At 43.5% G+C, this 25,565-nt stretch overlaps 2 protein-coding genes across 2 annotated transcripts in view; both read right to left on the bottom strand.

The window, feature by feature from the left end:
• The window catches only part of LOC147706728 (solute carrier family 22 member 7-like), a 427,251-nt gene that overhangs the window by 307,070 nt on the left and 94,616 nt on the right, over window positions 1-25,565 (bottom strand). The window lies entirely within an intron of this gene.
• LOC147706729 (uncharacterized) lies at window positions 2,178-24,435 on the bottom strand. The gene is made up of 3 exons (XM_086925084.1): window positions 24,099-24,435; window positions 3,945-4,076; window positions 2,178-2,614 (listed from the first exon to the last, which is right to left on the bottom strand). Exons 1-3 carry the CDS (start codon window positions 24,433-24,435, stop codon window positions 2,178-2,180), a joined length of 906 nt encoding a protein of 301 aa, XP_086781210.1.

Below are 25,565 nucleotides of genomic sequence, written 5' to 3'. Positions count from 1 at the left end.
AAAAAAGCAATTTCTCCTTTTCTATCTACTATACCTTCTGTCAGGTTACGCAGCCCCTAAGCGCCTACCGTACTATGAAACTACATTTCCCATGAGTAGGCGGGAGACTTGCAGACTATTTAGTGAGACTATATGAGAGTACCCTTGTATGTTAGGACAGCACTTCACTGATGCCTGTCTTGTCTTCTGTTACAGGTATCCTTTCCCTGCTGACCCTACCTTTACCCATCCCACATTTTTTATTTTAGTTTGTTATTTTTCTCCCCCGCCTAATGCCTCGAACACCCTGTGTTTACACTTCTGGGTGTTGGTGACATTTGGAGGTGGAACCATATTTGCATCGACTGGATCACGGGGAGTAAACCTGACACCTTCCAGACCAACCCCATTGAGTGTTGTTGTGAATGGATTTATAGTGACCAGCAAGGCTCTCGGGTATCTGGCTACAGAGACCTTATGTTGAATATCGTTATCAATAATTCCACACAGGCCCTGTACTGTCGCATTCTTTCTTCCACAGTTGTCGAATGTACTACTTACTTTTCACTGACATGCATGCAGTAGTGCATGCACTTTCAAAGACTGATGAATAGGTTTGTACCCAAAGAATTGTTTATGTTCCATTGTTTGTGTATGCTGTGCTTTTTTTTTACAGGGTGTCTTCTGGTGACCAACATCGATGGACGAAGCGTCGGCTGCAATGGAGGAGTGCCGCTAAAAGGAGGATTTTTTTTCTGCAGGCAACTTACTTACCACTTCCAACAGGACCACTACAACCACATAGATACAGTATCCCTTGCCTTTTTCTCTGACTGTGACTGCATTTCTTGGATCTCTCTCTGCTTCTAAATTGATCCCTTAACACATCACTTAGTCCACTCCACTATCACATCTGCACCACACATAGTCATTTGTAAGTGCTCCTACGTAATTCGCAAGTCGCAGCACGCCCCAGCCCGTAGAGGACTGGGATGGCCCCAATGATGAAGCATGTCACCAAGGGGCAACCCTGGTGAGTGAGGGGACACCTAGAAAAAAAGCAATTTCTCCTTTTCTATCTACTATACCTTCCAGACCAACCCCATTGAGTGTTGTTGTGAATGGATTTATAGTGACCAGCAAGGCTCTCAGGTATCTGGCTACAGAGACCTTATGTTGAATATAGTTATCAATATTTCCACCCACGCCCTGTACTGTCGCATTCTTTCTTCCACAGTTGTCGAAAGTACTACTTACTTTTAACTGACATGCATGCAGTAGTGTATGCACTTTCAAAGATTGATGGATAGGTTTGTACCCAAAGATTTGTTTATGTTCACAATTGTTCGTCCATGCTGTGCTACTTTTTCTTGTCTCCCAAAACCTTTCCCAAAAACCCCCGTACCCATCCATTTTTCAAACCCTAACCCTCTTCCCCCGGGCTGTGTGGTTTTGATTGATGTGTGACTAAATTACAGCAATAAATCCACACACTTGCTGGGGAGGATAAGGTGATAGCAACAGGCTGGTGAAGAAATCCGAGGATATATTCTTACTCTGCTTGACAAAGACCCATGGCTAATGTCAAAGAACTTCAACCGAATTAGTTATACTTTAACATTTGTTAGGCTACAACGTGGCACTGTTCTAGTGTACTTCTGTCACCTGCTATATTCTGTATTGTACCTTTGTATTGCTCAGGAGGACAAACCAGATTTCATTTTCTTTTTTTTCATAGGCAAGCAACTGCCACTGTGTCACACCACTAGTACCACCGCTATGAGGAAATTTTATCCGCCCAGGATTGCCAACCTTATTTGCTGTTTCCCGTGGAGCCAGCCCTCGGCCTAGCCCTACTTGCAAACAGAAATTACAGGTAAGATAGGCGTTTGGTTGGAGGTAGTATAATGGAGTATTAGGAGAGACAAGAGATTTGATTGACGGTAGTACTACTAAAGTCCTAGGACTATTCAGGAAAACAAACTTACTGTTATGTTAAACCCCCACCCACCAGACTCAAAAGCAGTAAAAAACAGGTATGGTCAGATAAAGTTTCAAAAAGTATATTTTTATAGCCCTAACAAAAGAATCTCCCGCAAGACCCTCCCTAACCCCAACGATTGTCCTTCAAAAGTCCCCAAAAATCACAACTCCCAATTCCCACCCCCCAAAAGTCTCTAAAAAAGGGGCAAGGGACACTATGGCAGGGTGCTGTTGGAATTAGCAGCCAGGGCATCATGCTCCTTGCGGAGGGTGGCAAGTTCGAAGCGGAGGCCCTCCACCACGTTCTTATAATTATGGACCTCCTGCTCCAGGTAGGACAGTCTGAGGGATAAGCGGCGCCGGTGTGCCTTGCAAATCCTGTGAGGGGCAGCTGCTTTCTTTGCTGCTGGGCGGTGGTGTTTGGCTTTGGTAGCCCGGCTCCGTACCGCTGGAGCACTGCGCTGGCTGGCAGCCCGCACGGAGGAGGATGCAGCTGTCCCAGTGGACGTTGTTGTTGTTCCAGACTGCGTCTCCTCCTCCTCCAGGGCCACCAGCCGCCGATATTCAGCAACAGTGGCATCCAGCCTCCGTTGCCGGGCCATTCGAGCCAGCTCCTTCCTCCTTGATGGTGTCTTGGATTTGGAAGGAGCAACTACATGAAAAAAGAAAGACATAGTCTGTAACCAATGCTCCTTAAGATTAACACAAAATGATTGAGCAGAAAGTTGTCACAGTACAAGTAGCAAATTGAAAGCACAGTGCATAACTATTGAGGACAGTATCTATGTAACCTCCGACTTCTTCATCCTTGCTCTAACATTAGTGGGAGTTTAAGGAACAAATTCTACGAGCACTATGGACTTCTATTACAGTCGACTATGACAGTACACCACTCTTATTCTTCTTCTTCTCTCTTGTTTAGGAAAATTGGTACGTTATCTTATGCAAGCCGGCATAATGCCAGCGCAGTGAACTTGCACCCGAGAAAAACAGACGCACACCATGGTGAGTGAGACAGACTTGCGTTACTGTACCGGTCCAGTACATGCAGGTGGTGAAGCTCTTACTTTTCTATTACGGGTGGCACTGAGAATACTCTGTTAAAAGGGCTACTGCTTAATTAATTTAGCTTTCACCCTACAGTGCAAATGAGTATTAGAAAAGGAAAATGAAGAAGCTAAATTATCTGATTATCTATCACTTCACATGGGATGTATTTGATGACATATGGGATGACTTTAGGTGCTTTGCTTATTATTGAGTGAACAGTGATACCCCCACACATGAATGACGTACTACTACTAAACGAAAGTTATTAAGGGAGGTAGGGAGTGTCCACCGTAATAACTGGATATATGCTGTGCTTGCAGTTGCAATACAAACTACTGCTACTATTCATGGTAGTCTTTGGACCACGTTACAACTTCTTTTCCTTGCCTTTCCTACACTGGAACGGACGTGCGGGTGCGGTGTTACATGCTCTTCAAAGTAACACTTAGTTCATCCAGTGACCGTCTACTCTCTCTAGATTCACATATGCTATCTAAGAGTCAGATAGTACCATGAATGATCCAGGCATCCATCCATTCAAAGTATATTGCACACATACAGTTTCTGTCTCACCCACCCAGGCTGTTCTCCTTCCACCCATCCTTGCTTCATCATTCACCCAGCCATGCACCATACCATTTTCTTACCTTCCCAGCCACCTCGGGGACCAAGCAAACACATATCATTCTTCTTTGCCAGTCATCATTACATTTCTCGTGCTTCCACACTTACTTACACCCTTCTTTCGCTTTTCGTTCATCCCATCCATCAAGTTCACCTCAGATCTGATTGGGATTCTTCTCGCCAAAAACTTCACAGCTAAGTCGAAGTACATTTAGAGGAGGCTACTACCTGCTTTTTTTATAATACACCCGTGCAGAAAGCACACTCTGCAGTCTTCAATCTCAATGACTAAGGAATGTATAGCTTACCTCTGCCCGCCACCACCGTTTGAACCCTCACAGGCATGTCCTTTTCCGGCACTTGCACCGCCTCCTCCCCAGAGTTGTCCTCCTCGTCCAATGCCACCACCTCCGCGCTGGCCCCGTCTCCAGATGTTCCACCTACAAAGTACATTTAATAATGTTAGAATACACCACTCACTACTATATAATATTTGGTCTAGGAGGAAGAAAGAAATGTGAAAAAAAGTGTACAATTTAATAATTTTTGACTGTGTACTCTAGAGTAAAAATGTCCCTTTTTCCAGGGAAGGCTGTTGTCTTGCTGCACTTTTTGGCACAACTGATGAATGTTTGCTTTTTACTTTTTAACACGCACCACTTTTTCTCCTAACAGACAGAACCTTGACTTCTAAGAACACGAGCAGGATCAAGTTCAAACCAGGTGAGAGCTCGGCTCGACCACAAGAAATGTGTCCAATTAATCGTCAGCACTAAGCACTTTTCCATTTTCAGTTACACGTTCACTTTTATGACAAACTTGAATTTAATAAATGTGTTTACTTTTAATAAAGCTTTTAAACTTAAATAGACTCTGTGGTTTTTGGTCCTCCAGACTAGAGTGGATGAGCTAAAGGTTTTCGAATTTTTGCAAGCATGAGTCCGTGCCTCTGCCATCGGTGACTTTGGGAGCTAAATGACTCTGCCACACTATCTAGTCAGTAAGGAGATTGGGGGTTCAACTACAAAGTCTGTTATCACTGAGGTATGTGGAAAGTCTAACAGTTACAGCACCTATTATAATTGATAAGCTAAGCGATGCATTATTTAGTGTCCATAGTTCTGTTTGTGCAGATTTGTCCCTGCAACAGTAGTAGAATGGATTGTCCTCCTATCCAAACCAAAAGTAAAGTAGTATCTTATTATTTCTTGGTGGTGGTCATTCACCTTTTTATTGTTGGCAATGGTCAAAGCATAAACATTTAGAATACTTGAAAAGACATTATGGACAATCCCAGAGGACTACACTCAGTGCATAGAGCTATTGCTGACTAGAATGGGAGTCCAATGGAAATGCCAAATGTGCAATCTTAGTTAGCTACACAGACAGACTAATAAGAATAATCTAGTAATACCACACGGAGTCATAGTCGAGGCAGGATAAGAATTTAGATCCTGTCTACAAGAAGATCAAAGACGATTTAGAAAAAATCGAATGAGGAACGCTAGGAAAAAATAAGTACTCTATATTAAAATTAAAACTTACTGGGGCCAGCAAAGGAGCCCTTGACTGCCCGGTCCTGGCCTGCATCGACAACAGCACCCTCCTCCTCCTCCTCCTGTGTCCTCCTCTTGCCCCTGGGGGAAGCTGATGTACAACATGAAAGAAAGAAAAACAGAAAACATGGATGATATTTCTCAACCAAATCAAACATTTAAAAAAGAACTAACAAAGTAACAAAATATTTTTGCGAAATAGCAAATAGGGAACGACTCCACGGGATATATTATTGACCAATCTCATGTGGTCGACTACGTCATTACTTTAGTATTGCTTGATTTGCGGACCGTCGAATTGGAAACTACCCTATGTAACTCACTAAACAAAGTACTAAAAAGGTTTGCCTAGGATTGGCAGGCAGCAGTCCGCAGCACGCAAAGTGACAGCCAAAGTCCATCGTGATTGAAGATCAGCGACAACACTAAAGTTTCCTACTACATTCACCAGTCATTAAAATACTCAAACTATTAATCCACCACCACTATTTCTTCTTATCGCCATGTGTACAAAGGAAGGACTGGACTTGAGTCTGTAGGGGCTGATTTATAAGGCCCTTGCGGCTCTTTTGCTCCATTGTTGCGTGACTTTTGTGACGCAGCGACAGCACAAAAGAGGCGCAATGGTGCGGCGTATATTAACAACGTGACGCATCTGGGAGATGCATCACGTTGTAAAGCCCTGCGCCAATAGGGGTGTTCCGGCGCAAGGGAGGGCGTTCCTGCGCAGGAACGCATCCTAAAAGTGGCTGAGGGAAATCTACAAGATTTCAATCAGTCACTTTGAGGACAATGATGCGTGACTCAAACCCTGCGCCTGCTTGAAGCAGACGTACGGCTTGACGCAGCATTGGGGAGATAGGGCACCCCAGAGAATTGATGGAGCTGCACCATCGTTGCGACGCAACTCCAGCAATGCGCCACCTTTACGGCACAGATGCGTAACGCTTTGGTGACGTTTTGGGCCCATGGCGCGCCGCATTGTAAATACGGCGCACCATGGGTGATGGTGGCGTGACGCACAATTACTGGCGCATCCCTGCAACTTTGCAGGGATGCGCCGGTAATTAAAAATCTGAACCTTAGTGTGTAGCATTGCGCAGTTCTTTCAACTACACTCATACATAATTTCACAGGCCAATGAAATGAACACAAAATCTAAAACAAATAAGCATAGTAGCAACACTACTGAGAAGGAGAGCAGTGTACCTGAAATGCACAGAAGATTTTGAAATAAAATGTACCTACAATGTAATGAGCAGCATTATTGCTCTTGGTAAAAAACAAAAATTTGCAATATAATAACACAGCAGGAGAAAACATAGTAGTAAAGACATAGCTACTACTACTCACCAAGCCCGGGGATCTCAAGGCCAAGGAGGTCGAGCAGATCTCGCTCACGGGTCAGGACATCCGTCCAGCGGTGGGTGGCCTGGTTGTAGGTGCGCCAGACCCGAGAGTGGTGGTAAATGGCCTGGCACACCTTCTCCCACCGCTTCCGGCGCTCCCGGGCCCCGTACCCGGCACTGATCTTGCCGCCTCCCATGATGGTCCTGGGGAGGCGGCGCTGAACATAAAAAATGAGTTGGGCCACCTCCTCCGGGGTAAAGATCTCCCGTGGCATCACTAGCACCCCCCTCAAACGCCCGCACGGGAGCCGGACACGGGGTGCGGGACCCTTCCCCTTCTCGGGATGCTTCCCGGCTCCCTTCACCATGGTCTGGGCGGAAAGGAATAAAGAAAATAGAATAGGGAAGAGAAGAAAAGAAAAGAGTTTACAAAAGTAGTTTAAAATTAACCAAAAGTAGCAGTAAACACAAAAATATAGGGCTAGAAAAATAGAGGGATAGATAATAAGTAAAATAGATAAAAAAAAACTTCAAACAAGCAAAGGATGGCAGAGATTGACAGAGGATACAAAGACCATGCCCAGAACCATAGCAATGAATGAGAAACAAGATGGCCGTGCCCGTTCACGACCGCGCGGGTAAGTTCGCGCGAGATTTTCCTTGCGAACACGCGCGAGACTGTACTGGCAAGCCGCGGACTTTGCGAGATTACACTTCGCGCCCGGAAACGGAAATACGTCAGGCAAACAAGATGGCTGCGCCCTTGAACGACCGCGAGGGTAACTTCGCGTCTTGCGCTACGAGCGGCTCGCAAAAACGCACAAAACCTTGCCAACTAACACGCCGCAAAAAAAACAAATAGCATATTCGCACGAATTTGCGGCTTCCGAATCCGATCTTGCGCGTGTTCGCACCCCGCGAACCCCGCGAAATTGCAGAAAAACGAGTTTTTCAAAAGTGAAAGCACTCGGCAGGGGCAAGAGTTCAAACTCATCATTAGTAACAATTCCCGGTAGTGCTTCCTGACTGGGGCCCCTCCAGAATTCAGTTGCTAGTTGCAACAATTGTATGACCCTGCTCTGACCCTCACAGCAGGCTCATACAATAGCTACAAGTAGGCCACAAAGAAGGTCCTGGGGAAAAAAAATGCACTGCAACAGAAAGCAAAATTACAGATAAGGAAGCAGGTGCCAGACTGGAATTTTAAAACAGTGACACATTAATAAACTAACCCCAAATTAATTCATCTCAGTTGAAGCAGGGCTGGTGTGCTTGCTTTTCCCCCCCATAATCTACAGTAATGATGAACCAGAGGGTGGCATTGATGTAACAGAGGGTTGCAGTGGTGAAACAGAGGGTGCTGGGAACCTGTGATGATGAACCTACCAGACGTAGAAACAACATAATTCGCGACCGTTGCGCGACGAAATGTAAGTTCGCAATTGCGAACTGGTACGAAACCCTCGCGAACTGGCAGAAATCCCTGCGAACACAAAAAAAAAAAAAAATCCGCAAATTCGCAAGAATTCGCGGATTTTGCGGATTGCGAGTTCGCAAATCCGCAAAATTCGCGAACGCGAGATTCGCAAAATTCGCCCATGCTTAGTCTTGAGACCGGTAGGGGAGAGTAGTTGCTTCCCACTCCCTGTATTGTATAAACGCAAACTAACACTACTTCCACAGGTATGCTACAGCGCCCAGAGCACATCACTTGACAGCAATGAGCTCAAAATTTAGGGTCACAGTTTAATCCCAGAGTCTTCAGACCAGTAGGGGTGAGTAGTTTGCTTCCCACTTCCTATATACTATAAACACATACTAACAGTACTTACACACTTATACTACAGCAGCTAGTATCCTACAGCGCCCAGAGCCCATCACTTTACACCAATCAGCTCGGTTTGATCCCCAACTCTTCACACTGGTAGGCGTCAGTACTTCACTTTCCGCTTCTGGTATACTATAAACACACAGGAGAGGTCAGTAGCTCGCTTCTCACTCCCTGTATGGTATGAAGACCTACTACCACACTTGCACACGTATACTACAGCGCCCCGAGCCCATCCCTTTACAGCAATCACCTCGGTTTCATCCCCAAATCTTCACACCGGTAAGCGTGAGTACTCACTTCCCACTTCCAGTATAGTATAAACGCACGCTAGCAGTCAGTAGTTTGCTTCCCACTCCCTGTATTGTATAAATGCCTACTAACACTACTTGCTCATGTATGCTACAGCGCCCAGAGCCCATCCCTTTTACAGCAATTTCCTCGGTTTCATCCCCAAGTCTTCACACCGGTTGGCGTGAGTACTTCGCTTTCCACTTTCGCAATAGTATAAACACACAGTAGCGGTCAGTAATTTGCTTCCCACTCCCGGTATGGTATAAACGCCTACTAACACTACTTCTACACGTATACTACAGCGCCCAAAGCCCATCCCTTTACAGCAATCACCTCGGTTTCATAATCAAATCTTCACACCGGTAGGCGTGAGTACTTCGCTTCCCGCTTCCGGTATAGAATAAACGCATGAGAGCGGTCAGTAATACGCTTCCCATTCCCTGTCTCTGAGCGTTGAGCTCAGCTGAAGATGCTGTTAATAAACTACTAATTGAACTTAATGAAGACTCCTTAAATCTTTACACTGGGGACGAGTTGAAGGACTTCTACAACCTGTGCAGGGGACAGACGGACGGCATCTTCTCCCCTGGAACAAGAATTGAACCAGCCAGGCAAGTTTCCTGTTGTTAAATTCTCGAGAAGAGGTTTACTCCCAAGGAAACAAGGAGATTTCACCAGTAGTTCTGGGAAAAAGAAAAGAATGGGCTGCGGTGTGGAATGTGATTAATCGCCTGCTGTAGGAAACTTGTTTATGGCTTTCAGTGCATAACCAACTCGGTGCATTATTAATGAGGATTTCACCCATAATTCTGGGACAAAGAAAGGATTGGGCTGTGGTGTGGAACATGATTAATTGCCTGCTGTCTGAAACTTGTTTACCGCTTTCAGCGCATAACCGACTCAGAACATTATTTAACCCCTTCGACGCTCATGACGAGCTCAGCTCGTCATGAGTTACGGGTCTCGTACGCTCATGACGAGCTGAGCTCGTCATGTAACGCAGGTTTTTTAAAAAGTCAGCGTGCAGCGGGAAAAGCCACCGTGCGCATGGTGTTAATTACAAGCTCTTGAGAGTGGCCATAAGCATGAGCAGCGCAAGCTGTCATGAGAGAAGTGGCTCGTGTACACATCAGCGCAAGGTAATTGCCTGTTTGTGGCACATACGCATCGGGGCACGTTAAGCCTCATCAAGAGCTACTGGAAAGCATGAGCTAAAAGCTTTTGAAGCATAAGTCTGACAATCAGCGTGTCTATTGGCACGAGTCAGATTCCTGAAACTGTTTGTCCACATAAACAAATAAACATTTGAACTTCCATACCTCTTACTGCAGCGGCGAAACTGCTTCTTGTCTGTCTCTTCTGGTGACGTCTGAACTGTTAGATGAGCAACAGTTCTCTATTTGCTTATTTCATGTGGTGACCTCTGTCATTAGAGGAAAGACGGTTGCTAACAACACTTGGAGCATTGAAGGAAACTGCACCTTGAGCTTAAAGGAAAACTGCACTACAACAGAGGACAAAAACAAAAGGAAGAAAAGAAGACAAGACTTCACAACGATTGTGTTCACAATTGTTTTGTTTATTATATCAATTTGTAATGTTGGATTGTTATTTTAAATATTTTTTTAGTGTATTGTGTTGATTACATTACAAGAATGGGAGATCAGTTGATGTCTTTGTCTTCACCTTTCTTATCCTCCCCTGGCAATCCACCTGTGACGTGGAAACAATGGAAAAAATTATTTATTACATATTCATTGGCTATTGGTGGTGATCGTTATGGGCCCCTCAGGAGGCAAACAATTTTACTTCACCATTTAGTTATTGAAGGGAGAAGAATGTATGAAGATCTACCTGAAGTGTCTTTGGGTATGGGTAATGGACAACCTAATAACGTGTATGATGTGTCTATACAAATGTTAGATATTCAGTTCACTCCTAAAACTAATTTAGTATTGGAACGGCATACGTTTTTCTCTAGGGTACAAAGATAAGAAGAAGCCATAGCATCTTATGTTGCAACATTGAGGGGTTTGGCATTGTTGTGTCGATTCGAACATTTGACTTACTCTTTTAGAGATCAGATAGTCAGATGTACGAATAACAAAAGAATTAAAGAAAGGTTGTTGATAAAAGATTCCAATTTGGAAGAAACCATCCAGATTGCCAAAGGGATGGAGCATACAGCGATATGGTTGAAGGAAATGGATAATGTAGGAAGTGAGAACAAGGAATCTGTTATTGGTGAAGTGAGTAAAAAATAAGAAAAAGGGAAATGTGATGTAAAAAATAAGTGAAGGGAATCCTAAGGGTGAAATTGCAATTAAGCAAAAGAATGGAGATTGGAGAGATGTAAAATGCTTTCGTTGTGGTGCTACAGGACACATCGCATCTAGTGCAAGATGTGCTGCCAGAAATACTGTTTGTAGAAAATGTGGAAAAAAAGGTTATCTTGCAAAGATGTGTAGAACCAAGATAGTGTTCAGAGATGCCAGAAGAGTTCAACAGGTTGATCAGCAGTCAGACGATTGTTGTGAAGACATTCAAGAATTAATTTCAACAGTTGAAATCATTTTCCCTGTGGATGGTAAGGCGCTGAGTGGAAAGGTGATGAAAAATGTGAGCGAATCTGGTGTAAAACTAGAGAGCACTGACACATTAGAGAAACCTCACTGTCATGTACTCTTGGGTGGACTGTCTGTATGAGTTTTAGTTGACTCTGGAAGTCTCTTCACCTTGGTTTCCAAGGGGACGTATGAAAATAATTGGAAATGTTCTGATAATCATTCATTGTGTGAATCTGACATAAAAGCTGTTGGATATGCTGGAAAGAAAATAGAGATCCTAGGGATGAAATGGCTAACAATATCGTTCAAGGGAAGTGAGGTGTATGGTGGAGTGTATATTACTGATTATGGTTCAAACTTACTGGGGTGGCGTCACCAGCGTGATTTAGGCACAGTCATTAATCCCAATGCCACAAGATGTAGTGAAAGAATGGAATGTAGATGGTCATGATAATCTTATCAAGAAATACCCTGAAATACTCTCTGATAATTTGGGGTTATTGAAGGGGTTCTCACATAAGATAATATTAAAAGAAGGAGTAAAACCTGTGGTACATAGAATAAGAAATGTTCCTAATGTCATGAGAGATCTTTAGAAAGAAGAACTTGATAAACTATTGGAGCAGCAAATCATTGAACCAATCGAGGCTTCCGAATGGTTGGCCCCAATTGTGGTGGCACCCAAGGCTGAAGGGAAGGTTTGTTTATGTATTGATCTACGTTACCTGAATAAATGTATTTGGGTGAACAGACAACCACTCCCTAACATCTCAGAAATGTTGACAATGGAAGGTGGGGGTGGTGTTCAGTGTCCTAGATATGTCTTCTACTTATCATAAGGTGGATTTGCAGACACAATCTAGACACTTAACGTCCTTTGTTACTCCCATTGGGAGCATTTCCATACAAGAGAATGCCGTTTGGCTTGGCCTCGGCCTCTGCGGTCTTCCAGAGGATAATTAAAACTATATTTGGAGATTTAAAACATGTATTGTGTTTCTAGGATGACATACCGATTGTGGGAGAAAATGTTTCTGAACATGATAAGTTGTTTGAAGAGGTAATGATGAGGTTGCGGAAACATGGTTTGACTATAAAAAAAGAAAAGTGTCAAATTAGAAAGCCAGAGGTGACGTATCTATAACATACAATCAATGCCAAGAGTATAAGTCCAAAAAAAAGCATAGTGGCAGCGATTGAAAATGCATCCAGACCACAGACTAAGGAGGAATTGAAATCGTTCTTAAGACTAGCAGAGTACAGTTCTAAATTTGTGAGGGAATTTACGGAAATTGTAGAACCTTTAAGAAGATTATTTAAGGAAGGTGTTGAGTTTGTATGGGGTGGAGAGTGTGTAGATGTATTTTTACATATAAAAAAAGAGTACTACCCATGCTCCTACATTGGGGCATTTTGATGTGACAGCCAAAACATATCATAGCCAATGCTAGTAAGGTTGGGGTTGGTGCTGTGTTGACACACGTGAAGATGGTATTGAGAATATAATTGGTTTTGCATCCTGAAGATTGCAAGGTGCAGAGATCACATATTCAGTGATTGAAAGGGAGGCCCAAGCCTGCTGTTGGGGAATTAATCATTTCAGGTTTCATGAGTGGGGGATTCCCTTCAAGCTAAGACCATACAACAAACCATTGACGTATATTTTTAAAGGTGGGAGAGGTTTAGAAGGAAATGTTACACCTCGTATCACAAGATGGTTGTTGTCAGTAATGGATTATAACTTTGAGATAGAGTTTGTGAAGGGTAGTGAGAATGTTGTGGCAGATTTTCTATCAAGGCTGCCAGTGGATGTGGATACTGATGACACAGTTGCTGAAGTGATTTTCAGAGCTGGAATACTTGCTAATGGAGAACTGGCTATAGCTCCTGATGAGTGGATGGCCGCAAGAGAGAATGATGTTGGAATGTAAGAAGTTGAAACAAAAATTGTACATGTTTGGGAGGAAAGTGATGGAATGAGTGGTGAGTTACATGAGTATTTTAAGGTAAAAGAAGAACTGAGCATAGTTGATGGCAGGTTAATGAGGAGAAATCAGTTTGTCCCTCCCAAAAGTATTCAAACCAGAATACTTGATATCGTCCATAAGGGACATCTTGGACGAGGAATTGTGAAAAGAAAGGTTAGACAGTCATTTTGGTGGCAGGGGGTTGATCGAGACATGGAAGAAAAAGTGAGGAATTGCTCAATGTGTGCTAACAGTGACAAGACCAAAGTTGTTAGACAGCCTCCATTAAATGTCATGAATTTCCCTGAAAGACCTTGGGTAAAATTGGCCATTGAATTTTTAGGACCTGTGTCCAAGTAAGGATCTAGGAGTAAATTCATTCTAATCCTAGTGGATTACCATAGTAAATGGTTTATTATCAAAGATGTTGGTGAAGTGAACAGCTCAAATGTCATTGAGTTCTTAGAGGAAGTCTTTGTGGAGGAAGGTTTTTCAAAGAAAATTGTGTCGGATAATGGATTGCAATTTGTGTCTAGGGAAATGGCAAATTATCTTTCTGGCATGGCAATTGTGCATGAGAAGGTGGCTCTCTTCTGACCTCAAGCCAATGGGTTGTTTGAGAGGGTTAACCAGTTAGTGATGGACAATATACAACTGTCTCTTGCCAACCATCTTCAGTGGAAAAGGAAATTAAAGAAAATGATGTGGGCGCATAGAACAAGTTCCCATTCTGTAACAGGTGTTTCTCCATTTGTTTGCTTAAAAGGAAGGAAACCAGGATTAAAAGAGTGCCCTGTATGGCTAAAGGGGAGTAGCAACGAAGGTTGAAGTAGATCGTGAAGAAATTCAAAGGTGTGTCTTGAGGGCACAGAAGAAAAACATGCTATATTATAATGAAAGGAAAGTTGTGAATTGGAGTAATGTACGACCAGGAGATTGGGTAGTCGTGAAAAAAAGGGTTCGTTTGCAAGGGTGAAAGTAAATATTCTACTCTATGCAAAGTGAAGTGTGGTGATCCTGGAGAATGGTGCTACTAGAAGTATGGGTGATATATGTAAAGTCTAGAATTGTACTTCTGATGTGTCATTAATATGTATGTATTTTTTGATGTGTCAATAGCATTTGATTTCAATTGCAATTATACGTTGTGAAAGCATTACTTTTGTTTAGATGTAATCCTATATTAAGATGTATTTTATTATTGGTATGTTTAACACCTTGGCTGCTTTGACTTTTCCCCTCCTGTGCTGTAAATCCCATTTTTCATGACGATCTCAGCTCGTCATGAGCACACGAGCAGTGTACTGCATGACGAGCTGAGCTCGTCATGAGCATGGAAGGGGTTAATCTTTGTTTCTATTTGAATGTGTTAATGGGAAGATATGTAAGGACGTGTAATGCTGAGAGCATGAAATGTAACAAGGTCATAGCTGACCAGTAGCAGTGGGAAATCTAGAATATAGTGAGGTCACTGCTAACCTTGGGCAGAATGTCAATTTGAAGAAGTAACTGGTGAGCGTTGAGCTCAGCTGAAGATGCTGCTAATAAACTACTAATTGAACTTAATGAAGACTCCATAAATCTTTACAGAATGTTTTTAAAGAGTTTATGGGTGTTACATAATATTCACCAAGGTGTATTGATGAATAAGTGGGTGAATGAGTGCCTATACAGATGATTCTGTGGGTGCCTGACTGACTTTATAAGTGAGGGATTAGGTGTCTTAGTGAATGTATGAGTGAGTGAATAGGTTGCGTGAATGTCTGTATCAGTCTGTCAGTTGGTGTCTAACTGGCTATGTGAATTGGTGAGTGGTTACGTGAGTGGCTGTATGGTGATTGATTGGTTGTATGAGTACCTGTATAGGTGTATGAGTGTCTCTGTGGGTAGATGAGGTGGTGTGTGACTGCCTGCATGGATGAGTGAGTGGGTGAGTCAGTGGTTGTATGGGTTAGTGAGTGTGGCTGTGAGCGGCTAAATATGGGACTGAGTGTGTCGGTGAGTGGATGGATGTGTTAGTAGTATATATGCAGCAGCGTCCAATTCTCCGAGTTCATTGAAGTAAACCACTTTCTAGATTCCTCCCAATCCTGCTTCGGAAGCAACCACAGCACATAGACCACACTCCTCGCCGCACTTTTCGCTGCCACTGACAACATCCGCTGACTCCTCAACCAAGGTGAGACTGCAGGCCTCATCCTACTGGAGCTTTTGGCCGGTTTTGACACCGTCTCCCAATGCACCCTAATCACCAGACTCCATGACTCAGGCATCCAAAACAAGGCACTGGACTGGATCCACTCTTTGAGACAGTGAGTCAGACTACCCCGTTCCTCTCAGAATCTACAGAGATCAGCTGCGGAGTGCCCCAGATTTCTTCCCTGAGCCCCGCTCTCATCAACATCTAAATGGCCACCTTTGCACGCAGCCCCCCTTGCATGACTAATTACGACCCTATGGACCCATCTCCCAGGCCCAACAAATTACAAATGGGGTGGGGGGACGCAGCCCACCACACCTTTGGCCCCAGAGACCCCATTTCCTAGGGCCAGCCATATTATAAAGGGGGGGGTGGCACGAAGCCCCACTAACAGGGCCAATATCGGCTCTTGAGACCCCATTCCCCAGGGCCCAGAAAATTACTAATGGGGGCACGTGTCCTACTTCCCCAGACAGATTTCAGCCCCAGGAACCCACTATATTGTTGTTGGGGGTCATGGGGAGAACTACAAGTCACCGGTGGCCCCAGCTGGCTTTCCTCCTCCAGCTGGAGCCGGCACTGCTCCCACCCTCAGGGAACAGCTAAAAATGTTGCTCCCTGCAGTCAAGAGCATTATTTTCATCTGTTTACCTGCCCACTTCAGTGCAGGCAGGGAAACAAATTACAAGTTTTCTCCCAACACGCAGGAGCATTTTTCATGCTACTGCCCCTGGAAGCAGACTTAGGGGCTGATTCCGATCCTGGAAAAACGCTGTACAAACCGTGGTATGGAGCGTTTTCTCCATACAACTCGTACTTTTAAGGAGGCCCCTACAACCTAGGAAGTACGATCCGTACAAATAGACGCACTCCATACAAATTGTAAAAAAGACCTTACAACTCGTATATACAAGCGGTTCCGATTCAGATTGCTCTGTACGCGACGTTCCCATGTATTCCCGGCAGCAGTTTACAACCCGGCAAGTACGATTCGTACAAACGGCATGCGGTACGGCTCTTTTTTTACAAGAGCCAAAAAGTGCGGGAAAAGCCTTGCACGCCCCTAAAACAGTACGAGACCGACCCCCCCATGTACGTGTCGTACACCCCATGAATACAGGGGTACGGTGCGTATGCACAGTGCGTACGGATGACATGGAAAGTGGGGTACGGTGCGTACATACGCGATGAAGGGGTACTGGTCGTGTACGCACCGTACAAGCACCGTACCCCAAAATCACCTGTGTACGAACGTACCCCAAAATCACCTGTGTACGAACCATACCCCAAAATCGGCCGTGTACGCACCGTACCCCAAAATCACCTGTGTACGAACCGTACCCCAAAATCAGCCGTGCACGCACAGTACCCCAAAATCACCTGTGTACAAACCGTACCCCAAAATCACCTGTGTACGAACCGTACCCCAAAATCAGCCGTGTACACACTGTACCCCAAAATCGCGTATGTACGGTGTGTAAATGCGCGATGTTGGGGTACAGTGCGTACACAGGCGATTTTGGGGTACGGTGTGTACATACGCGATTTTTGGGGTATGGTGCGTACACGGGCGATTTTGGGGTACGGTGCGTACACAGGCGATTTTGGGGTGCGGTGCATACACGGGCGATTTTGGGGTACGGTGCGTACATACGCGATTTTGTGGTACGGTGTGTACATGGGCGATTTTGGGGTACGGTGCGCACATATGCCATTTTGGTGTACGCACTATACACATGCCTCGCATGTGGGGGGGCCCCTGTACGCCTCATACCTCTATACAACCCGTACCCCGGTATGAGTCGTACCCCCAGAACAAGTCATACCAGGGTATGAGGTGTATAGGGGTTCGCTTCATTGCACGGTAAGAGTCATTCCCTGTATATAGGCCATTTTCCATACAAATCGTATGCTGACAAACTGGTACGAATCATACTTGACGGGTTGGACAGCCTTTTTACAATTTGTATGGTCTTTTTTACAAGTCCGTGTCGTACAGCTTTTTCCGATCCGATTTGTAAGGATTGGGCCGATCTTTATGTATTTTTCCCGTACGAATCGTACTACACGGTTTGGAAGGGACTTGTACAATTTGTATGGAAAAAAACTACAAATCCTATTTGTATGGAAAAAAAAATCCAGGATCGGAATCAGGCCCCTAGTGTTTGCCATTGTTTGGCGAAAGCTTTGAAAGAGCAAATACAGATTTTAGTGTCCACACCAATGTGGCAGGTAAACCACTATGTCCTCGGGTGGGCACCCGAGGAGATAGCTGGAGCCGGCTTTGGGGGATAGGGACCCCCGGGCCAAATAATGGCTTCAGGAGGAGGGCTGCGTGGAGACCTCACTATAGAATGGATGGCCGGGCCCTGGGGCATGAGGTCCCTAGAGCCAAGTGGACCAGGGAGGGTGGTGTGAAGCATCCCTCCCTGTTTTCAAAAGCGGCCGGGCACCTGGTGATGGGGTCCCTGGTTGAAATCAGCCCAGGAGGGCGACGACGCAGATGTATGGGTGCACAGACATAATATCGAGTCCAAAATATCGATTGGACATAATATTGAGTATTTAATATAGACTGGACAAAATATCAACAGGACAGAATATAGATAACAAAAATATCGTTATTAAGGTAAGTGAAGTAATATCGACTGTTAAAAATATAGATAGTTAAAATATCGAAGTATATAATATAGATAGTTAAAAATATCGATTTTTTAATAATATATAATTGTTTATAGTGTATTTTTATGTTATAATATGTGTGAAAAGTGTGTATTTATGTTATAAATAATTTTATTTAATGAATATTTATTTTATAATTATTGCGTAATTTAATTCTGTAGCGGGTTGTGGGTTTATAGGGGAATAGGGTGGGAAGTAATTTAATTATAATTAATTAAATATGGAAAATTATTTATTGATAGTAATTAGTAATTATTTGTTAATAAATTTATATTTGTTAATTAATTTAATTATAATTGTTAATTAATTATTAATTGATTAATTGGTAATTATGTAAATTTTACTAATTAAATTCTGTAGCGGGTTGTGGGTTTAAAGGGGAATAGGGTGGGAAGTAATTTAATTATAATTAATTAAATATGTAAAAGTATTTATTGATAGTAATTAGTAATTAATTGTTAAGAAATGTATATTTGTTAATTAATTTAATTATAATTGTTAATTAATTTTTATTAATTGATTAATTGGTAATTATGTACATTTTACTAATTAAATTTCTGTAGCCGCTTGTGGGTTTATAGAAGAATAGGGTGGGAAGTAATTTATTATTAATTTTTTAAATAATACAAATAATTAAAATGTATTTATTTGGAAATAATTGTAAAATAATTTATAATTATTAAAAAATTATTTGTTAATGTTTAATTAATTTGTATTAATAGGTGATTAATTGAAATAAATATTGTTAATTAGTAATTTAAAAATATTAATTATTATATTAGATAATATTTTTATTTATATTTAATTAATTATTAATAGTTATTCATTTTTAGATTTTTGATTAATATATGAAATATTTACTTTCCATAATGTTGTATTCTCTGGAGTGGGAATAGTAAGTTTAACCCCTACGCTATCCAACGCTTTCCCTATTGTTGTATCCACTGGAGTGGGAATAGTAATTTTTACCCCTACGCTATCCAACGCTTTCCCTACTGTAGCAGTCTTTGGAGTGGGAATAGTAATTTTAACCCCTACGCTATCCAACGCTTTCCCTACTGTTGCACCCACTGGAGTGGGAATAGTAATTTTAACCCGTACGCTATCCAAGGCTTTCCCTACTGTTGCACCCACTGGAGTGGGAATAGTAATTTTCACCCCTACGCTATCCAATGCTTTCCCTACTGTTGCACCCACTGGATTGGGAATAGTAATTTTAACACCAACGCTATCCAACGCTTGCCCTACTGTTGCCCTACTGTTGCACCCACTGCAGTGGGAATAGTAATTTTAACCCCTACGAGTGGGAAGTATTAAAGAATGTTGTACAGTTTGAAAATGGTCAATGGTGGAGTTTTGACAACATTGTAAAAGTGCAGCCATAACCTTTTCTTTGTAGGAACACTCTGTTATCCCCCTCGGGGAGCCGACCAAGTTGTTTGTGAACCCGTACCTGCTGGTACGCCTTGTGGGTACTCATTATAAGGAAGGGAGATGTGTTACAACCTGCTTTGGTACATTCCGTCCACCCCTTCTCCCTGACCCCTGTTGGGTTCTCCCGTTGTGAAGCTCACTGTAGAATGTTGAGGTGTTCTCCAGTGAGGAGAGTGGATGGCTAATAAATGAGTTGTACTTTCTCCAGCTGTGTCCTGTTTCTTCAGTACATCTTTACTTCCAACAAATAGTAATTTTAACCCCTACGCTATCCAACACTTTCCCTACTGTAGCACCCACTGGAGTGGGAATAGTAATTTTAACCCCTAAGCTATCCAACCCTTTCCCTACTGTTGCACTCACTGGAGTGGGAATAGTAATTTTAACCCCTACGCTATCCAACGCTTTCGCTACTGTTGCACTCTTTGGAGTGGGAATAGTAATTTTAACCCCTACGCTATCCAACGCTTTCCCTACTGAAGCACTCTTTGGAGTGGGAATAGTAATTTTAACCCCTACGCTATCCAACGCTTTCCCTATGCTTGCACTCTTTGGAGTGGGAATAGTAATTTTTACACTTTTGTTATTGTACGTTAATGATATTGGCTATTATTTAATTATATTTTGTTACTATATATATATGTTTTAAGAAATATGAATTAAATCTTTTTATTTTTTTACTTTCATTAATTATTTAATTATTATAAGTTAATTTAAGTATTTTAAAGTATATTTTAATTTAATTTAACATTGTTTTTAGTGAAGTCGATATTTTTTAAATCTATATTTTTGTAAACGATATTTAAAACTCAATATTTTTGTACTTACCTGTTTGGAGATAGAAACTCAATATTTTGGCAGTCGATATTTTGTCAACGATATTCTTGATGGTCGATATTCTGTCTCTCGATATTATTTCAGTGATCCAGATGTATGACATCACAACGCATGCTTTTACCACGCATGCTTTTACATCGCAAGTTTTACAACGCATGCCTTTACAACGCATAGTGTTGAGGGGTGCTGGATAGTGAATAGTTGAATTTACTATTCCAACTCCAGTCCCCGTGGATAGTAGGGAAGGTGTTGGATAGTAAATTAAATCTATTCCCTATCCTAGAGCGCCCCCCAGCGCAATGCGTTGTAATGGTTTGCGTTGTAAAAGTTGCGATGTAAAGGCACTGCGTGGTAAAAGTTGTGTTGTAAAGGATGTTTCCCCGACGACAGAGACCCCTTCCCCGGCTCCCAAAGCATCTGAGGTCCCCTGGGCCCAAACCAGCCTGAGAGGGTGGGGGCGTGACTCCCTCCCCTTTTTCAGAATTGGCTGTGGAATGTGGTCCCCAGGGTCGAAATCGGCCCAGGAGGGGGGCCAAGTGTGCCACCCTCCTCAGTAGTACAATAACTTCAATTCCCCCCGAGGCCTGTCCCACCCAGGGCTAAAAATAAAAACAGTGCGGGAGACTGCTCTTGTTTTTATTTTTTTATTTTGCTGCGTATTCTCTTCAAATTTGTAGCAAACTTTAAAATATATATATATATATTTGACCCCCGGCAAGGTCCCTGTGGGACCCCACCACCAGGTATAGGGGGTCAGGGTATTCCTACCCTGTCACCTTGTGTTTTTTATGGGACTCAAGACGAATCTTGAATCCCAAGATGGCTGCCACTACTCCCTGCTTTTAGTGGCAACCAATCAGACCTCAGCATGAGATCTGTTGAATCCGCAGACCCTCTGAGGCTCTAGATATACATAAATCTTATTCTTTAATAACTTCAAAACTACTGAACAGGTATACAACAAATTACTAAAACAGATCTTTCTGGATCAAGATCTAGCTACCTGCCAAATTTGATTTAATTCTATTAAGATGTTCAGGCTGTAGTTGTGTTCAAACTCCCTATAGGAAATTGCATGGGGAAAACGCATTTTGGGACCTTTTCTCGGCCTGCGCTTGACGAATCACCCTAAAAGTTTCCAAACAGAAGTGAGTGCTAAACTAGTTTTGAAAAGTTCGTGAATATTTGTTAAACTCCACAAAAGTTATTGGCGAAACAAAAAATAGTTTGCCCATGGAATCTAGGTCCTAACCATAATTCAGTGGCAGCTTCTTCGTGAGGGCAAGGGGGTGTCACCCCCCCCCGCCCGCTGCAACTCAAAATGTGAAAAATAAAATGGCAATAAAATGATTTAATTGCCATTTAATTTTTCGTGTTTAGCAGTGCAGCGGCCTTCAGCAGGAATTAGTGGAGGCATGTCCTCCTCTGCTGCTGATTGTCAGCATACAGGACTGGAGAAGCAAGACGGACCCTCCAAAGTATGCATGTCAGTTTGGCTGGCTGTCTTGCGCCGGACAAAGCGACACGTTCACTTTACAGAACACCACTCAGCTATCTTAGACAGCTGGGTGGAGACCAAGCACAGGCCTAAAGAGCCTGAAGGAGCGTTCAGCCAGGACACTCCATCCAATCTTGGCGCTGCTCTCATGCTGGTGAGAGTAGCGCCAAGATAGATTAATGGAACTTCCTGGGGTCTAGTGCCCCTGGAGCCGACAGCGATTCAGAAAAGGGGGTGGTGATGAACAGAGTGTCTGAATTAAGCAGACCACTCTTACCCAGTCCAAAGATCAGGGCTTGATCCATCACCGTTATTTAGCTCACTGCCCCATCCCAGCTCAGAACCTGGCTATATGCAAATCAGTCTGTCCCTGGCCCAGTGCATCATGGGAACAGGGCAGACCAAACTACCAAGCCAATTCTTCACCAGAAAGGAGACAAGCTTCCGGGGACCGGTTTCTGGCATTTCAGCCGTCGTCGGCCCGGCTTGCTTGAATCCTGATGGAGCAGTGAGTAAGGGACTCATGTCTGAGTATACCCTGCCACACCTATAGTGGCCAAAAACGATTCAGAAAAGGGGGTGGTGATGAACAGAGTGTCTGAATTAAGCAGACCACTCTTACCCAGTCCAAAGATCAGGGCTTGATCCATCACCGTTATTTAGCTCACTGCCCCATCCCAGCTCAGAACCTGGCTATATGCAAATCAGTCTGTCCCTGGCCCAGTGCATCATGGGAACAGGGCAGACCAAACTACCAAGCCAATTCTTCACCAGAAAGGAGACAAGCTTCCGGGGACCGGTTTCTGGCATTTCAGCCGTCGTCGGCCCGGCTTGCTTGAATCCTGATGGAGCAGTGAGTAAGGGACTCATGTCTGAGTATACCCTGCCACACCTATAGTGGCTAAAAACGATTCAGAAAAGGGGGTGGTGATGAACAGAGTGTCTGAATTAAGCAGACCACTCTTACCCAGTCCAAAGATCAGGGCTTGATCCATCACCGTTATTTAACTCACTGCCCCATCCCAGCTCAGAACCTGGCTATATGCAAATCAGTCTGTCCCTGGCCCAGTGCATCATGGGAACAGGGCAGACCAAACTACCAAGCCAATTCTTCACCAGAAAGGAGACAAGATTAATGGAACTTCCTGGGGTCTAGTGCCCCTGGAGCCGACAGCTGCACGTCGAAAGAGGACATTGGACGTGCAGCAGGCAAGGTAAGTTACTTTATTTTTTATTTGTTAGTCTCCTTGTCTGCATGCATGCAAGCACCCACCCACCAATGTCATATTAGCTTTATTCGACAATATTAGTCATCAAAGCAGGTATACAAAATTTAGAAAAACACATGACCGTTAATTAATAACTTAAGATCAAGTTACACTAAAACATTTAAAAGAGTAAAACATTATGGAAATAAAAAACAGTGTTAATAGTTAAAAGTGTGGTGTCTTTTTGCTACTTATTATATTATAAGGGAGAAAACAGAAATCATTAGTATCAACCTATTATCATACCACGCTATTATATAAAGCAGTATTATCTAAGGCAGATGGACATTAAAAGTCAAAAGATACAACATCCGAAAAAGTTGGGGGCATTTGGGAATCAGTACATATGCACCTAACATACCTGCTACCCAGCTGAGATGATTTGGGATCCAATAGACCATTCCCAACCTAAGAACTTTGCCAAGGCAATGACTATAGATGTTGTTGTATCTGCGCGTACTACTACCGTTCGCTGCTCCACGACATGGGAAGGAAGTCATTGGCTGATATAGCCAGATTGTGACCCCTCCTACATTGGCGGAGAATCTGGTCAACACCAGAACTAAGAGCCTATGCACTTGGCCTGAAGGACTTAATTAGAGTAGACTGTTATAAAAAAGTCAGATGGTTGCAGGAAATCAGAATATTGCTAATCAACATTGGCATGGATGCACTGTGGGAAAACCCAGAAAGCACCCCGTTTCCAAGGCTTTGTTAAAGGAAAGATACTGGAGTTGGGTAACGGATAACATTGTTAGAAATAACGATTCTTTAACACTAACAAGATACTTTCTGAGTGTGAAGCCTATGCAAAAGCAGGAACCATACTGGGACATAATCACAAAGCCACACGATAGGAAGCTATACTTCCAATTCAGAGCTGGCTCTTTACCAGTAAGGTCATTTTCGGCAAAATGGGACATACAAACCTGTGTCTCTTGCCCAATATGCCCCGCTCACCCAGAATCTCTAGCCCACTTACTGGTTGCTTGCCCAGTGTATACGGTGCCGCACCGTAAGTGGCTTACCGCGATTTGTAGAACACTGGGAACTGGAAGCAATGAAGTGGATCTATGCGGACTAAAGGTCATAAACTTAGTTTTTGACACGTTGATTACCAGTCCCCGCAGATGACAAAACTCTTCAAAGAGCAGCAGCGCTTGTTGAAGGCCGCTTGGTGTTTTGGCGATAATCAACGTGTCATCCGCAAACATTAGGATCGGTATTCTCTCACCGGCTAGGACTGGAGCATCAGTAGGGGTAGCTTCCATAAATTTTGCAATCCCGTTAATAAACAGAGAGAAGAGTGTTGGTGCCATTACGCAACCTTGTCGCACTCCTTTCTCAACGGAAAAAGTGTTTATAGTCTGTCCTTGCCTACCCCATCTGATTCTTGCGTGGTTTCCCTCATGGAGTCTAATTATGAGTGATAGTAATTTATGGGGTATGCCTAGCTCTTGTAGTACAGCTCACAATTTAACACAGGAGACGAGGTCAAAACCCGCCTTAACTTTTTCCATGCTCATGACGAGCTGAGCTCGTCATGAGGCACGGTGCTCCTGTGCTCATGATGAGCTCAGCTCGTCATGGGCTATGGAACGCTCAGGTGCGGGGAGAATTCCCCTGCTGTGCTGAGCGTTCCACGGGAACCAATGCACCTGTGACGAGCTGAGCTCGTCATGAGCGCAGGAGCACTGCAGCTCATGACGAGCTCAGCTCGTCATGAGCATGGGAGCGCTGTGCGTGCCCCCTCCCCCCCAGCACAGCGGGGGAATTACCCCTGCAGCGTAGGGGTTAAGATCTATGAAGGCAGCATATAGGCTTCCCTTCTCAATGACCGTCTTCCAGTGAAGCACAGTAAAGCGAAATATCTGGTCAACAGTGCTTGTGCGTGCCCGAAACCCCGCCTGGAGGAGTGATAAAATACCCTGCTCCTCCACCCAGTCATGCACCTTATTCTGTACAAGACGGCCCATAATTTTTTGGGAGTAATCAATTAGACTAATCGGTCTATAAATTTCAGGTTGACATCTGTCCCCTTTTTAGAAAACAGGGAGTACCTCTGCCCCTTTCCACGAGGCCGGGGCCGGTGCACACTTTGAGATTTCATTAGCTAGTATCATAATGTATTTACTCCATTTAACTTGATCAAAGAGATATACATCAGCCGGGATTTCCATCAGGCCCCGGTGCTTTGCCTCGTGATAGGGTTCTCAATGCAAGGTTAACATCAGCATCATTAAAAGCCGGGCCGCAAAAATAAGAATGTAAGAACTCATTCGTTTCACTATCCTCTGGGTTACAGGCATACTGTGGTTTAAAGTAGTTAACCCATTGATCCTGACTTACATGGTTTATTGGTTCTGTCGATCGACCACCACTGCCCTATTTTACAACATCCCAAAACACTTTGGCATTTCTATTCTCGCAGGCGTGTTAAAGGTCCAAC

This window comes from Lissotriton vulgaris, chromosome 6, assembly GCF_964263255.1.
Source record: "Lissotriton vulgaris chromosome 6, aLisVul1.2, whole genome shotgun sequence".
NCBI classification, from domain to species: Eukaryota; Metazoa; Chordata; class Amphibia; order Caudata; family Salamandridae; genus Lissotriton; species Lissotriton vulgaris.
This window is presented reverse-complemented; position numbering and strand designations above follow the sequence as displayed.